This window comes from Schistocerca piceifrons, chromosome 4, assembly GCF_021461385.2.
Source record: "Schistocerca piceifrons isolate TAMUIC-IGC-003096 chromosome 4, iqSchPice1.1, whole genome shotgun sequence".
Taxonomy (NCBI): domain Eukaryota; kingdom Metazoa; phylum Arthropoda; class Insecta; order Orthoptera; family Acrididae; genus Schistocerca; species Schistocerca piceifrons.
In genome coordinates, this window is record NC_060141.1 from 513,489,362 (window position 1) to 513,503,224 (window position 13,863).

The window sequence follows — 13,863 nt, forward strand, 5'->3', positions numbered from 1 at the left end:
TCTCTCCCTCTCTCCCTCCCTATCCCCATGTGAACAGGCTTTCACCATACATCTCTACTATACTTATATTAGATTATTTTATTATGCATTGCACTTGCTAGCCCATGTAATGCCTTATTGGTTTCTATTATTACAAGTCTGTCTGTCTATAGTTTGCTTACTTTTAGTGCAAGCTTAGGACAGATGTTGTTGGTTTGATGTGTTGTACTGCTAGAGCTAGTGAGATTTGCTCATGATTGTGTGCTTGGCTACCTAAGCTGTTTTCATTATGTTCCTCTTACAATACAGCTTGAAGCCACTTTTCTTGTATCTTATAATGTATGTTAGCTATATTGTACATGTTACACAAATGTCCGTAGGCAGACATGTAGTTGGCTGCGTATTGCCTGGGTGCTGGTGCCCTCTCTTTGTGTCTTGATCTGGGTGCAATTTGCTTCTTAGCCAGATGTAACATATGGCGTCTGAAACAGTCTCTTGTGACCAAGGGCAACATAAATATCTTATAACGATAGCTATTTTTAGTCATGTGTCTCTATTTTATGCTGAATGCCTGTTCTTTCATTGTATGTTAGTTCTTACCTGACATGGCACCATAATTGTTCCTAGAAGTGTGAAACCAGATTTTGGTTGCAATAATTACATGTCTGTTATTCGAAACTGATGGAACATTATCATGGAGCAGTAAGACTTTGTGTTGCCTTTTTCCATATTCTGGTCATTTTTCACATAATGCTCAAATTAAATTGATCATTTCCTGTTGGTGGTGATCGGCAATAATGGTTTCACCAGGTTTTAACAGCTCATAATAGATGACATCCTTCTGATCACATGAAACACACTTTCCAAAGCAGTTTGGTCTTGCAGTGAAAGTCAATTGTTTGTTAGGATTCACCCATGATTTACAACACATAGGATTCTCAAAATATATCCATTTTTCATCACGTATCACTATTCGATGGAGAACCAATTTTCTTTTCTATCTGGTGAGCAGAATTTCACAAATAGTCTTTTGATGTGCTTGCTGTCTTTCATTCAGTTCATACGGAACCCATTTTCCCACCTTCTACAACTTTGCCATAGCTTTCGACCAAAGAGAAATGGCTTTCTGCATCACATTCATTTGTCTCATGAGTTCCTGTTGTGTTTGAGCATCACGTTCATCCAGTATGGCCTCCAGCTCATTGTCTTTGAACTTTTCCGATGGTTTCCCAAACTCATCGTTTCTCACATCAAAATCACAACTTTTGAATTTTTGACCCTTTCAAAACACTCTGCTTCCCAAAGAGCATGTTTACTGAAAGCTTCAACAAGCATCCGATGCAATTTTTCAACAGTTTTCTTCAAATGATAACAGAAAACCAATGCTGTTCACAAATCATAGTTCATAGGCACAAAACTCGACATGTTTACAGTTTTGAAACAGGTGCTGATGTATGGAACTTGGATTACTGTGTGTTAATATCTATCATCGGCCTTTACGGAAAGCAGAAGGCACTGCAGGCATGAGCTCATGGGCCATACACTGATGGCTAGCACTAGCTATAGGCAAATTCCAGTTTCATACTTCTACATCTGTTATACATGATCATAGTATGCTCTGAGTTTACAGGTGCTTTTGTCATGAGCTGGGGGCATTGATTAAGTTGTTTTGTACAATATTATGAAAAGAATACACTGCTACTCACTGTAAAGATGACATGTTGAATTGCAGACAGGCATACTGAGAAGACTGTTCCACATTTAGCTTTCAGCAAGAACCTTCTTCAAAAATTCACACAAGCAGGTACAGCTCACGCACGCATGACTGCTATCTCTGGCTAGAATGCAGTGGTGTCATGTCAAACTCAAACAGCAATCTGGAGTGGGGTGGGGAAAGGGCAGGATACCAGGATATGCAGGGGAGGGGGGAGTGTTCATCTGGTGGAATACGCAGGGCATGATAAGACTGCAATTTGCAGTATCTGGAGACTATGGAGCATGATGGTGGAGACGGGGGAGGGGGGATTGTGAAAGGAGAAGGGCAGAAAGGGGAAGAAGGTCAGTGGGTGCATCAGCAGAGAACAGCACACAGTGAGGGAGAGGGGACATAAATTAGAAGGAGTTGTATGACAAAGGGGGTGGAAACTGTTGGGTGGAGAATGCAGGAACAGTATGTTACTGTAGCTTGAGGTGGGTATGATTTCTGGAGCAGAGAATGTGCTGTAAGGATAATGGACATCTGCATAGTTCAGAAAAGATTATGGTGCAAGGAGGATACAGGTGGACTTAGTTGTGAAGCAACCATTCAAATTAAGCATGTTATGTTCAGCTGCATGTTGTGTCACAGGGTAGTCCAGTTTGCTTTGGCCAACTCAGTAATCCTTCGCACACCATGGTATCTGGTTGTTGTGTATCCATTTGTATCAGGTTATTTTAGCTCTCATTGACCAGCACCTATTGCCTGAAATCTAGCTTCCCATCTCAAAGACACCAACCACTTCCTTCACTAATTTTCCACCATCCACATCCTTTTATCTCCCGGACCCCTACTGATACCTCTTCCCTATATACCAACATCTCTAATTCCTGTGGTCATGCTGCTATTGAATACTACCTCTCCCAATGTCCTTCATACTCCAGATCCAAAACTTATTCCTTACTAACTTTATCCTAATCAGAACTACTTCTCCTTTGAAGAATAAGTATACAAATAAATCCACAGCATAGCTGTGGCTACCTGCAAGGCACCCTCCTTTGTCAACCTGTTTGTGGATCATATAAAGGAAATCTTCCTAGCCTCCCAAAATCCCATACCCCAGTCTGGTTGAGGTTCATTGATGAAGACAACCTGCCCTCATTCCATCACAACTCCTTCCATCCACTTCACCAGGTCCTCCTCAAACCAGCATACCACCTTCTTGGACATTGACCTGCTTCTGTCTGATGGCTCCATCCACGTCTCTGTCCTCACTGAACACACCAACAGTAGGTTACTGTAGGTTGAGACTGGGATAATTTTGGGAGCAACAACCCACCAACCACCCACCAATAGTATCTGTATTTCAATGGCTGCCTTCTCTTCCACGCCATTTCTTGAGGTATATTTCAGTAAAATGTACATATTTTATCATAAATTACTCAGACAAGCACTAATCATTGTGCATTTCATACAAGAACACAAAACAGATTTCAGAATTTTTTTTAAGAAAAGAGAGAGAGAGAGAGAGAGAGAGAGAGAGAGAGAGAGAGAGAGAGAGAGAGATAGAGAGAAAGAGGAAGATCAGAAATGTTCAATTTCAGTTAACAGCCCTTTCATCTCTTCAGCCATATTACATCTTAACTTTTGTGTACGTCTTTATATGGTGTAATTACAAATTGTCTATAAAAATTTGTTTGTATCATCACTCCTTGTACCATTTGTCATTAAAATTTTCATCTCACCACATAGTGGAGGTCTGGCCTTGGTAGCCAGAGATTGTGGTGATGCATGTGTGAGTTACATTTGCCAAAAGCTTTGTTTGACAATCTTTTTGTTGTGTCTATCTGTGACTTTTATCCTTTTCATAATACTCTCATTATTCCACCCTGATTTTACATTATTTAAAATTTTCATCTAATTTTTCTGATAAATATGTTACATCACAACCTTGCCTTTTCCCTTCTTTCTTATGTCCACACCAATCCTTCCTTGTCCAGATCATGTACTGGCTTCTTCCATCTCTCTCATTCTCCACCTTTTTCTACCCCCACCCCCTCTTCCACACTTTACCTCTTATAAGCTCTCCCCTCTGAACTCCTTTTGTCTTGTTGTGCAGCCACTGAGTCACCTGTTGAAAGACTTGCCTTCTCTACCTGCCCAGGCAACTGCTATTGATAATCAGCAGTCAGTCTCAATGTGGCCACAGGCATGTGTGTTTATGTGTCTGTGAAGTTATGTGTGAAAATGTATACCTCTACTAGAGACTGAGCAGGAGCTCAAAAGCTGGTAAAATACTGTTTCTGTTGTGTGTTTCTATGCAACACATCAGTCAGCTGTAGGTGAGTGATTGCCTCTCCTTTATTTTATGTTTTTATTCATCCAGGAAATTCCATTATCATTATCCCCAAATATTCAGGTTTATTCATAGATGTCTGTGGGTTTTCAGAAGATGTCTCTGTAAGAACTACAAGAGGTACAGAAAATTGACACATGTCAGTGGATAGAGGAGCTTTCAAGTTTTTAATTCATATTACAGGCTCTCAATATTGGCGTAAAATGTAAATATGATAGTCTTGCCATACAGTTCCCAACACAACATGGTTGATATCACTGGCCATGTTAATTAGCCTTCATTTGAGCTCTTCCATATTAAATGGTAGTGAGACAGACACACACAATATTTGACATAGCACCATAAGAAGAAGTCACATGCAGCTAAGTTAGATGTCAGTGTGACCTATTGAAGAAGAGGAGAGCCACTATGGGAAGCGCATTCAGTCCAACATTGAGGCAAATCGACATATAGATAAACATGAATGTCTGAAAGAAAGTGTGTTCGAGCAGCATCATGTTGCAAAATGAAGTCTTCCCTGTCTTGCTATAATTGTGGCAGAAGCCATTGCTGCAGCATGTCTAGATACATGAAATGAGTCAAAGTTTTCTCCAAAAAGAAAAACATTTATAAACATTTTGACAGGACATGCACAAAAGACATAACGTTTAGGTGAATCAGGAATGTATTGCACTATCTTATGTGGATATTCTGTGCCCCAAAAATGCAATTATGACGGTTCACCTTTACAGACATGTGAAATGTGGCTTCGTCACTGAAAACCAACTTCTGTGAAAAACTGTCTTCTTCAAGCAGCTGCTGCAACCCATTGCAAAAATCAGAACAAAGCTCATTGTCCCAAATAGTCAGTGCATACAACAATGGCAGCCGGTAAGGTTTTACATCCAGGCGTTTGCTTAAATTGCATGAGACTTTTGAATGCGATATCTGCAGTTCTCTGCTCACCTGTGTTTTCAGTTTCTTTGGGCTCCTGAGAAATGTTTGCCACATGTGTTAAACTTTCTCTGCCGAGAGTCCTGGACAGCCTACATTCTTCACAATTCATAAGCAGCAAGTCTCATGGATTCTGTTGTACCACACATGGATTGTTTTGTTTGTTGGAAATTATACTGAATGTTTGGTACAAAAGCATTACTGAACCATCACAGTTATGTTAATTGAATTCAAGGGCACATAATGTATACATCAGTTCATTGTACATCTTGTTCTGACAAGTTAGTTCCCTAGTGCTGTTCTCTGCAGTTGTGCCAGTGTGTGTATTGCAAATCGAACCTTGGAGAGATGCTCTATCCTCTGGTATGAGTTGTTTTCTGTGTGTCTTTTAGTTATCACATGAGTGCCTTCTTAAACCTTTTCCAGGACATGTTAGCGATGTTTGAAATTTATTTTTTAGAGATAGAATAGGAAATTATTGTGAAAAAGATAGTTGCTACTACCATATAGTGGCCTCAGCAGCCACAGACTGTGAGTTCTGTTTGCATGAGAGTGTGTGTGTGTGTGTGTGTGTGTGTGTGTGTGTGTGTGTGTGTGTGTGTGTGTGTGTGTGTGTTGTCTGTTTCTGACAAAGACCTTGTTGTGGCAAGAAGCTCACTTTCTGACAATCTTTTTGTTGTGTGTATCTGTGACTCAATATCTCCACTGTTTGGTGAGTTGCAACTATCTTTTTCATAATATTGTTACATTCCATCATGGATTTTCCATTGTTTGATAGGAAATTATTACTGGTTTAAATAATGTAATTTCTATGGAATATGGAGATAATTTCTTCAAGATTAAGATATCTCAGCAGACATATTGCTTAGTTACAATGTTAAATATTGTACATAATTTCATGATTATTTTAAGATATCTCAGCAGACATATTGCTTTGTTACAATGTTAAATATTGTACATAATTTCATGATTATTTTTAGGAAGGACATAATTTTCATAACCTATATACTCCTGGTTGTACAGACATTGATACACACACTTTTTCTGACCAGCAGCAGGTTCAAAAATGTTATTTATGAAAGGTATTCAAAAGGAAAGGTATGAAGCAACAATGTGGGTATAATTGAAGTATTTATTCGAAGATAATCACAGGAGGCCTCAGTGCATTTATCCCACTGTTTCACGAGCTGAAGGATTCCCTATTCCCAGAATTCCCATGACTGTGATAGATGCCAATCCTCCACTGTGTCTTTCAGTTCATAGTCTGCATTGAAGTGCTTCCTGTGGCAATGTTTTTGTCCATGCTGTAGGGCAGATGCTTATACTGTTCCCACTTGAACTTGTCCATTACACTTTGTGTGACCTTCAAGACATGTGGATGTTCATTATCATGGAGCAGAATCACTTGCTTTGTGAACAACCCAGGATGAATGCCTTTCCATAGCCTCCAGACTGTCTCACAGTACATGTCACTGTTAAAGGCTTTTCCATGCTCGAAGAATTCAATGAGTATCGGATCTCAGATGCTGAAAAAGATGGTGATGTGATGACTTGTGCTTCCATTTCCTAGATGTCTCACTATGTTAGCCCAAAGCTGCATATGCAAATTTTAACCAGTTTGGTTGTTATGACATTTGTACCCTTTTATTTGAACACTCCTTACAATCGTTCAGCAGTGTGAAATTCTAGTACCTGATTGGTCTAGTTACATATGGATATACAATTGTCATTTCATCAGGAATGCATACTCCCAGAAAACTAATTTATTTTTAGTATCTCTTACTTGTTCAGTATTTTATTTATTATTTGTATTTATGATATTAATTTATAGCTTACAGTATATAATGACACGCACATTTTTTAAAGTACTTGGTGGCCCCATAGCAAAGTATCAGGTCGGATTCTGTATTTCACTGCTCCTAGGAATTCTCCTTGGACTTACCATTGGAAATAGGCACATCCAATAAAAAAAATTAGTCTCCTCAGGAGACATCATCTACCTCTGCAGATTATTGGTCTATGTGTCTGGCTGCTGTGCAGAGCTTTGTGATCAATTTGCAGTACTGCTGTGGATTTTCCTTAGTGGAAGGACTGGAACAGGGTGCACTTGGGCTTATAATGCCAACAGAGGAGCTATGTGAGGGCTTTAGTGTTAATAACGCTGATAATGGGCAGGAGAGTGATTTGCTGAAGTGCTGCCCTTCCATTCCACTTCCAGTGATGTCATTGATAAAGGATGACATAGCAGTCAGTCAATTCTGATTGGCCCACAGTAAGAGGAGCTTTGGGAGACATCATGATAATGCCATATTACATGGCCTCTAGTCTCAGTAATGGCCTCAATCTGGCAAGGAAGTGTGTCAACAAGTTTCTCCAGGTAGTCCATCAGAAACCATCATGGTGATGCAGAAGAAAAGATAACACTTGGTTACCAATAAAGTTGGCATAACCATCGTGGTACATGTTCGCTGTAACCTGAATGAGTGAATCGAAGTCATACTGTATAAAACAACCCTAGAACATCAGAGAACCACATCTACAATCTCCAAACACTACCATTAAAATGGCATCCTGGGTCCTTTTGTGCACACAGTGGCTGCATAATTTTAAAGGTGAGAAAATCATGTTTCAGTGGACTAAAATATTAGTTTTCTGCCAGCTACTGCCCAATTTCTGTGTTGTTTGGCACTTCTAACTGTGTGGCTTCAGGTGTTGTTATGAGCAAATGCCCTTTTGCGAGGTACCCAGCTCAAAATGTCCATTGCATGCAAGTCCATTTCCAAAGTTCATTCAGAAGATGGTTGATGTTAACCTGCATTCACTGACAGCAGCAATTTCTGTTGGATTTGAAACAGATTCTTCTTGACACGGTGTGACACTCATCTGTGGGTCCCAGCAGTTAAGAGCTCTGTATGACCATTGCTGTTATTCCATGTTATACATAGCTGTGAGTAGTACAACAATCCTTGAAGACTACACCAACATACCAGGCATCTTATTGACTTAGTGGTCATGGGCATGTCCAAACAGGATAGCTGATTTCTCTCATGTTTCAAGTGACCCATCTTATTACGCTGATTCTGTACAACTGATTGGCACACATGCACCCATTCCACTGCCATTACTTGTATTACTGATTGACAGTCTATGACTACATGGGACCAGTTCTGCACCATCTGCTGTCCTGCAAAGTAACCAGTTCACTCTCTTAAGGGGATGACTAATAATTTCTCATATGTACCTACTTTAAGTATGGAAAAAATTACGCTGCACCATTAAACACTATGTAAAATTTTGGTCCAGGGAGGCACTGCGTAGTGGAAGATCAGGATGTACCACCATTAACAAATTCCTGCCTGTTTAACCACTATAGTATGCAAACAGCTGTACTTTATGTAAAAAAAATGCTTCTAATGTTTTATTCAAGTTGTTTACCAATGCAGTAATCTTTATGTCTGTCTGACATTATTCTGAAAAAAAAAATTATTACAGGATTTGAACAGTCTTGCAGCAATGGTGAGAGGTGACTTAAGTAAACTAAATCGAATGATAATCTGTTCACTTATTACAATAGATGTTCATGCAAGAGACATCATTACTTCACTAGTGAAACTGAATGTACAAAACAGGTAACTAAAGTTTTATTAAAAATCTTTCACATTTTGATTTTGATTTAGCTTTTTTTCTCAAATACAGATGTTAAAAAAATTATTACCATTTCATTAAAGTACAAGCAAACAATAATCATAATAGCTACTAGCCAAATAATTAATACTGTAATTTCTTCATTTAATATTTGCACAAGAAGAAATGTTGTCCTGCACATTGGCAGCAAAGTCATCAATGTAAACTTTTTTACATTTTGATGATAAATGTAGTGCAATAATACATGTTAAACACACACACACACACACACACACACACACACACACACACACACACACACACAGAGAGAGAGAGAGAGAGAGAGAGAGAGAGAGAGAGAGAGAGAGAGAGGTTGTGTGGTGTTCTGTTAAAATTGATTAATTGGCATGCCAGGTTGTCATTAATTTCTTTGCTTTGAGCAACTTATCACCAATAGCAATTCTTCCCAAGTTGGTGAAGTTTTATAAGAGGTTTTTTTCTTCATTCACAAAAGTTATGTATGGGTAACGGAATTTGAATGTGACTGCATATTAATCGATGATATCCATGTGAAGAACATACCATAACTGCAACTCATGTGAAAGGATGGAGAAAGTCTGGTATTGGACTATCAGTTGTTGGAGATGAATGAAATAGCCAGGACCACTGGCATTTAGAAATACTGCTGCATTTCAGATGAAGAATTAACTGTAATAAATCTGGATGTGGTGTGGGTCCAATATTTGCTGTGAGTCGACCAAAAAGAAGGCATATTGTCCTGTTGAAAGATGACTTGATATCTCCAGGCATTTATAAAGTGACCTACTGTTTATCATCGATGCTGAACCAGGGACAACACAGGAATCCCCATCCTCCCATTGGAAAGCCATACTTCAAGTTCATTCAACAAAGGTGCTTTGCCAAAGTAAAAAGGGCCTTTAAATAGAAGCTATTGGAACATCCATTGTGTTCAGCCCAGTGGGCTTTCTCTGACTTCTACCTAATCCCATATTTAAGAAATTTTTAACTGGAAAACATTATTAGTCCAGTGAAATGGTAATTGCAGCTGTTTTGTTGGTTCTTCCAAACCAAATGTCAGGGATCAAATCTTCTTACTGGAAGAGAGACAGTGTGCAGATACATGTCTTTTCCTCACATAAAAAGAATCTTTCACAGTCAAGTAAGGTGATTTTTCTCTTAGACCATGTGAAACAGATATCTGATTAATCTTCTTGTCATTTCTTCTAACAATTCTATACCAATTGCATTTCCAGTAGCTAAAATCTCTGTTTCTAATAATGGAATATCACCTTTGTGTCTACAATAGTATCTCATTGTTTGTATGCAATTGTAAAATTTCAGCAGAGCTATTTGATATACCTTCACTCAAGATGCATGTGATTTCAGAGATCACATGTCCATACAGTTCACAGGCCCACTTATAGAGGCACCTAGGTCAAACCCCTGGCGTGATGTGGTGAGCTGCCAAGGAAAGAGTATTATTTAAGTGCTCATAAAAGAGTGCTCTGCATATTCTTTACCATGTATTACTGTTGTACAGTCAATGTGTTCAGTACTGTGCACAACCTGTATCTTATATGTTGCTCCACAAAGTACCACGTTCATAAATCATATCTGTTCCTGCAACAGCAAACTTGGCAGTGAGCGAGGGTTATGTCTGCTCTGCTTGTCAGTGTCAGTGCTAAGTAACCTTACAAATACTCCATCATGTCACTCCCTACCAGCAAACTTTCACAGAACAACAGCAGGCTCTCACCACTACTCTCAATCAGGTGGTCTCTGTGTGTTCGCAGCAGGTTACTCTCCCTCCAGTACAGTTGTCACCCTTTTCCAGCATATAATGAATCTGCTGATGATTGGGATTCCTTTGTGACATCTCTACACCAAAAGTTCCACGTTTTTTGCATGGGTGATTCAAACCTGCATAGGGCTTTCCCTCTTTCCTGACTTTCGCCTTGCATTTATCAGTTGTTTTGCTGACATGCGCCTTTGCAAGACCCAGCCAGCTTATCATTTGATGACATGTTCAAGCTTCTTTCAACCTATTACTGTGAGAGAATGCATGGCATTGCAGCACATTTAGAATTTTACCATTGTCAAATATGCCCAAACCAATCTTACAAAGCCTGGGCTGCAGTGTTGCATGGGTTGAGCTGTCTTTGTAAATGTGTCACTAGTACACACTGCAAATCCTATGCTTGTCATATGGTGCATGATGTTATTATTCATCTGGCCCTGAGTAGGAAAGTCCACAAAAAAACTCTTCAGTGTGAAAATCCAATGCTTATGGATGTACTCAACACAGCACAGTTCTTTGAAGTGTCATGGGCTGCAGGTGGTCAGATTGCTGCATGGGGTGAGGTATTGGAAGTTGCTGAGTTGACCTCTTTTAGGTATGCTGCAAGTGTTCAGGATAATGGGGAAGCTGTTTGCAGCAGTACAACCTTTGACTCAGCATCACATAGGGCAGCATCAGTTACAGCTGCAGCAGCAACAGCCCTTGTCACAACAGTGGCCTCCTGCTGCCCTTGTGTCTTTCCTGTTCTGCTTCATCAAACATAAATTTGCTTTGTGCCTGAAGGGATGGCCTGTTTGCAACAAGTGTCAAAAGAAAGGCCACATTGCATCAGTGTGTAACTCCTCTTCAAACATGATGGATACAGTAGTACTGATGGACATAAACTGTATCTCGGCAATGACTGTCTCCCCAAACAAATTGTGTATTGACCTGTGTGTGTTTAATAAACCGCTAAAAATGAAAGTGAGTACAGAAGCTGTAGTGACTGTAGTAAACACACAAACATAAACGGAGTTGGGCTCCCCTCTTCCCACCAGGTTACACGAAAGTTGGTTTGCTACAATAAACAGCAGATTCCGATCCTTGGTCAGTTCTCTGCTCCTGTCTCACACAAATCTGTTGTTTGCACTCTGACCTTCCTTGTTGTCATTCCCCTACCACAGATCTGCTTAGGTTAGAAGTGTTTAATGCTTTCACTCTCTCCATTGTTGATGAGGTAAATTTAGTGTAAGATCAAGTTCTGTATCAGCAACCGGAGTCCCTCTACTCTGAGTTTTCATCTCTGTTTTCTGCTTGGTTCAGTTGTGCTACCAGTTTTCAGACCAATATTTTGATGAAAGAATCCACTTACCCTCATTTTTTTTCTTTTTTTTTTTTTTGGGGCACAGCAGGTGCTTGTGACTACGTCAAGGCCAAATTAGACTATTTGATGTCACTCCATGTCATTTAGCTTATTTCTTCCAGTGAATGGCCTACAACAGTGGACATCATTTGGAAGCTTCACCTCTGCAGTGACTTCAGTGTCATGAGTAATGCACAGTCCAGCTTTTCAGCATTTTTTAGAGCAGCTTACAGTCTCTGTGCCCAGCTGCATAAGTTACCTTGACAATATTGTTGTTTTGGGTTCTTCCACTGAAGACCACCTTAACATCTCCAATCGCTGTTTTCTGTTTTGCAGTCTGTGTCTCTCAAGTGCAATCTTAACAGATCTCAGTTTTTTCAGTTGTCAATTGAGTACCTAGGTTTTGGGATTTCTTGCTCGGGGCTCAAGCTGTTGCGTCACCATGTTGATGCGATTGCAGCTTTGCCTCAGTTGATCTCCATTAAGGAACTGCAGGCATTTCTAGGTGGAGTTGCATATTCCCATAAGTTTTTGCCAAACACATCCACTGTTGCTCAGCACCTGCATGTGCTTTTGCATAAAAATGTGCCTTTCTTCTGGTCCCCAGTTTTTGACCAAGCATCTGCTTTGCTTAAATCTAAGCTTCAATCTGTCCTATGTCAGGCCAGTTCAGCATCTAGTGTTGGCTAGAGATGCCTTTCGGCATGGTCTTGGCATGGTGTTGGTGTACACATATGCAAACAGGCCTGAACGACCCATTGCTTACTCTCTCAGCAGCAGTATTCCCAGACTGAGAAGGAGGCTTTAGCAAATGTGTTTGCTCTCAAGAAATTTCACATCTTCTTGTATAGTTCTAAGTACCATTTAATCACAGATCACAAGCCGTTGGTTGCTCTTTTTCATCGTTTGGCTTCTGCACTGGACAAGGCAGCACATCATCTGCAGTGGTGGGCTGTCTTCCTCTCCTGTTATCATTATCAGATCCATTACCAGCTGCTGGTGCAACATGGCAGTGCTGATGTCTTATTTCCCCTTCAGACCAGGTTGGACCCAGCATTCAATCAGGACAAATTGCTTTGTTTATATTTGGATATTGAGAACCAGAATGTGGCCAATGGTTGTTCCATCAGTAGTGCAATGATAGCATCAGCCATCACCGTGGATCCTGTACTTAGTCGGGTTTTCGCTTTTTGTGCGGCACAATTGGCCATAACACCCCCCGCCCCCAACCCCCACCCCCCACCCCACCCCCCGCCACCCATGCCTTGGATGCCTTGCATCATGATTACATCTCCCTCAAGCACCATCTCACCAACTTTCTGGGTCTAACAAGGTTCTTTGTTAGCTACAGATGATGCTGCTCACAAGGTTGTGATTCACACTTTCTTACACTGTATTACGTGTGTGGTTTCAGCATGGCAGACATTGGGAGGCCTCTCACACCAAAGCTTTGGCCTGCCAGCATGTGTATTGGCCAGGCATGTGGCTTATCGGTGCTTGCACTCACTGTGTTCAGCTGCATGCAGCCCCACAGGCATCTTTTTCTTCCTCGTCGATGCTGCAGCGCCCATTCGAAGTCTACATGTCAATTTTGCTGGGCCCTACCTAGGTCAGTATTAGCTCATTGCAGTGGATGCCTATTCCAAGTTTCCCTATGTGGTGTGCTGTCTGTCCACTTTGATGGCAACCACTGTTTCAGCACTATCTAAGATTTTTGCTATTGAGGGACTTCTGTACACCGTGATTACCAATAATGGCACCTGGTTTGTTTCTTGAGAATTTGTATCTTTTTGTCAGGCTAGGGGTGTTCTCCACCTCACAGCTCCCCTGTTTCATACTCAAACTAATGGTGAGGCTGAAGGCATTGTTTTTACATTTAAAACTCAGACACAGAAGTACCGGGTGATCAAAAAGTCAGTATAAATTTGAAAACTTAATAAACCACAGAATAATGTAGATAGAGAGGTAAAAGTTGACACACATGCTTGGAATGACATGGGGTTTTATTAGAACAAAACAAAAAAAAACAAAACAAAAAACAAAAAAAAAGAGTTCACAAAATGGCTGACAGATGGTGCTGGACAGCAAAACGTCAGTGACCGCGCATGACAATC

At 40.3% G+C, this 13,863-nt stretch overlaps 1 protein-coding gene across 1 annotated transcript in view; it reads left to right on the forward strand.

Moving 5' to 3' along the window:
- LOC124795954 (dynein axonemal heavy chain 6) overlaps positions 1-13,863 on the forward strand; it is a 1,096,896-nt gene that overhangs the window by 376,543 nt on the left and 706,490 nt on the right. Inside the window, exon 24 of the mRNA XM_047260034.1 lies at positions 8,457-8,593. Coding sequence (XP_047115990.1) covers positions 8,457-8,593 — 137 coding nt within the window. The remainder of the gene's footprint in view (positions 1-8,456; positions 8,594-13,863) is intronic.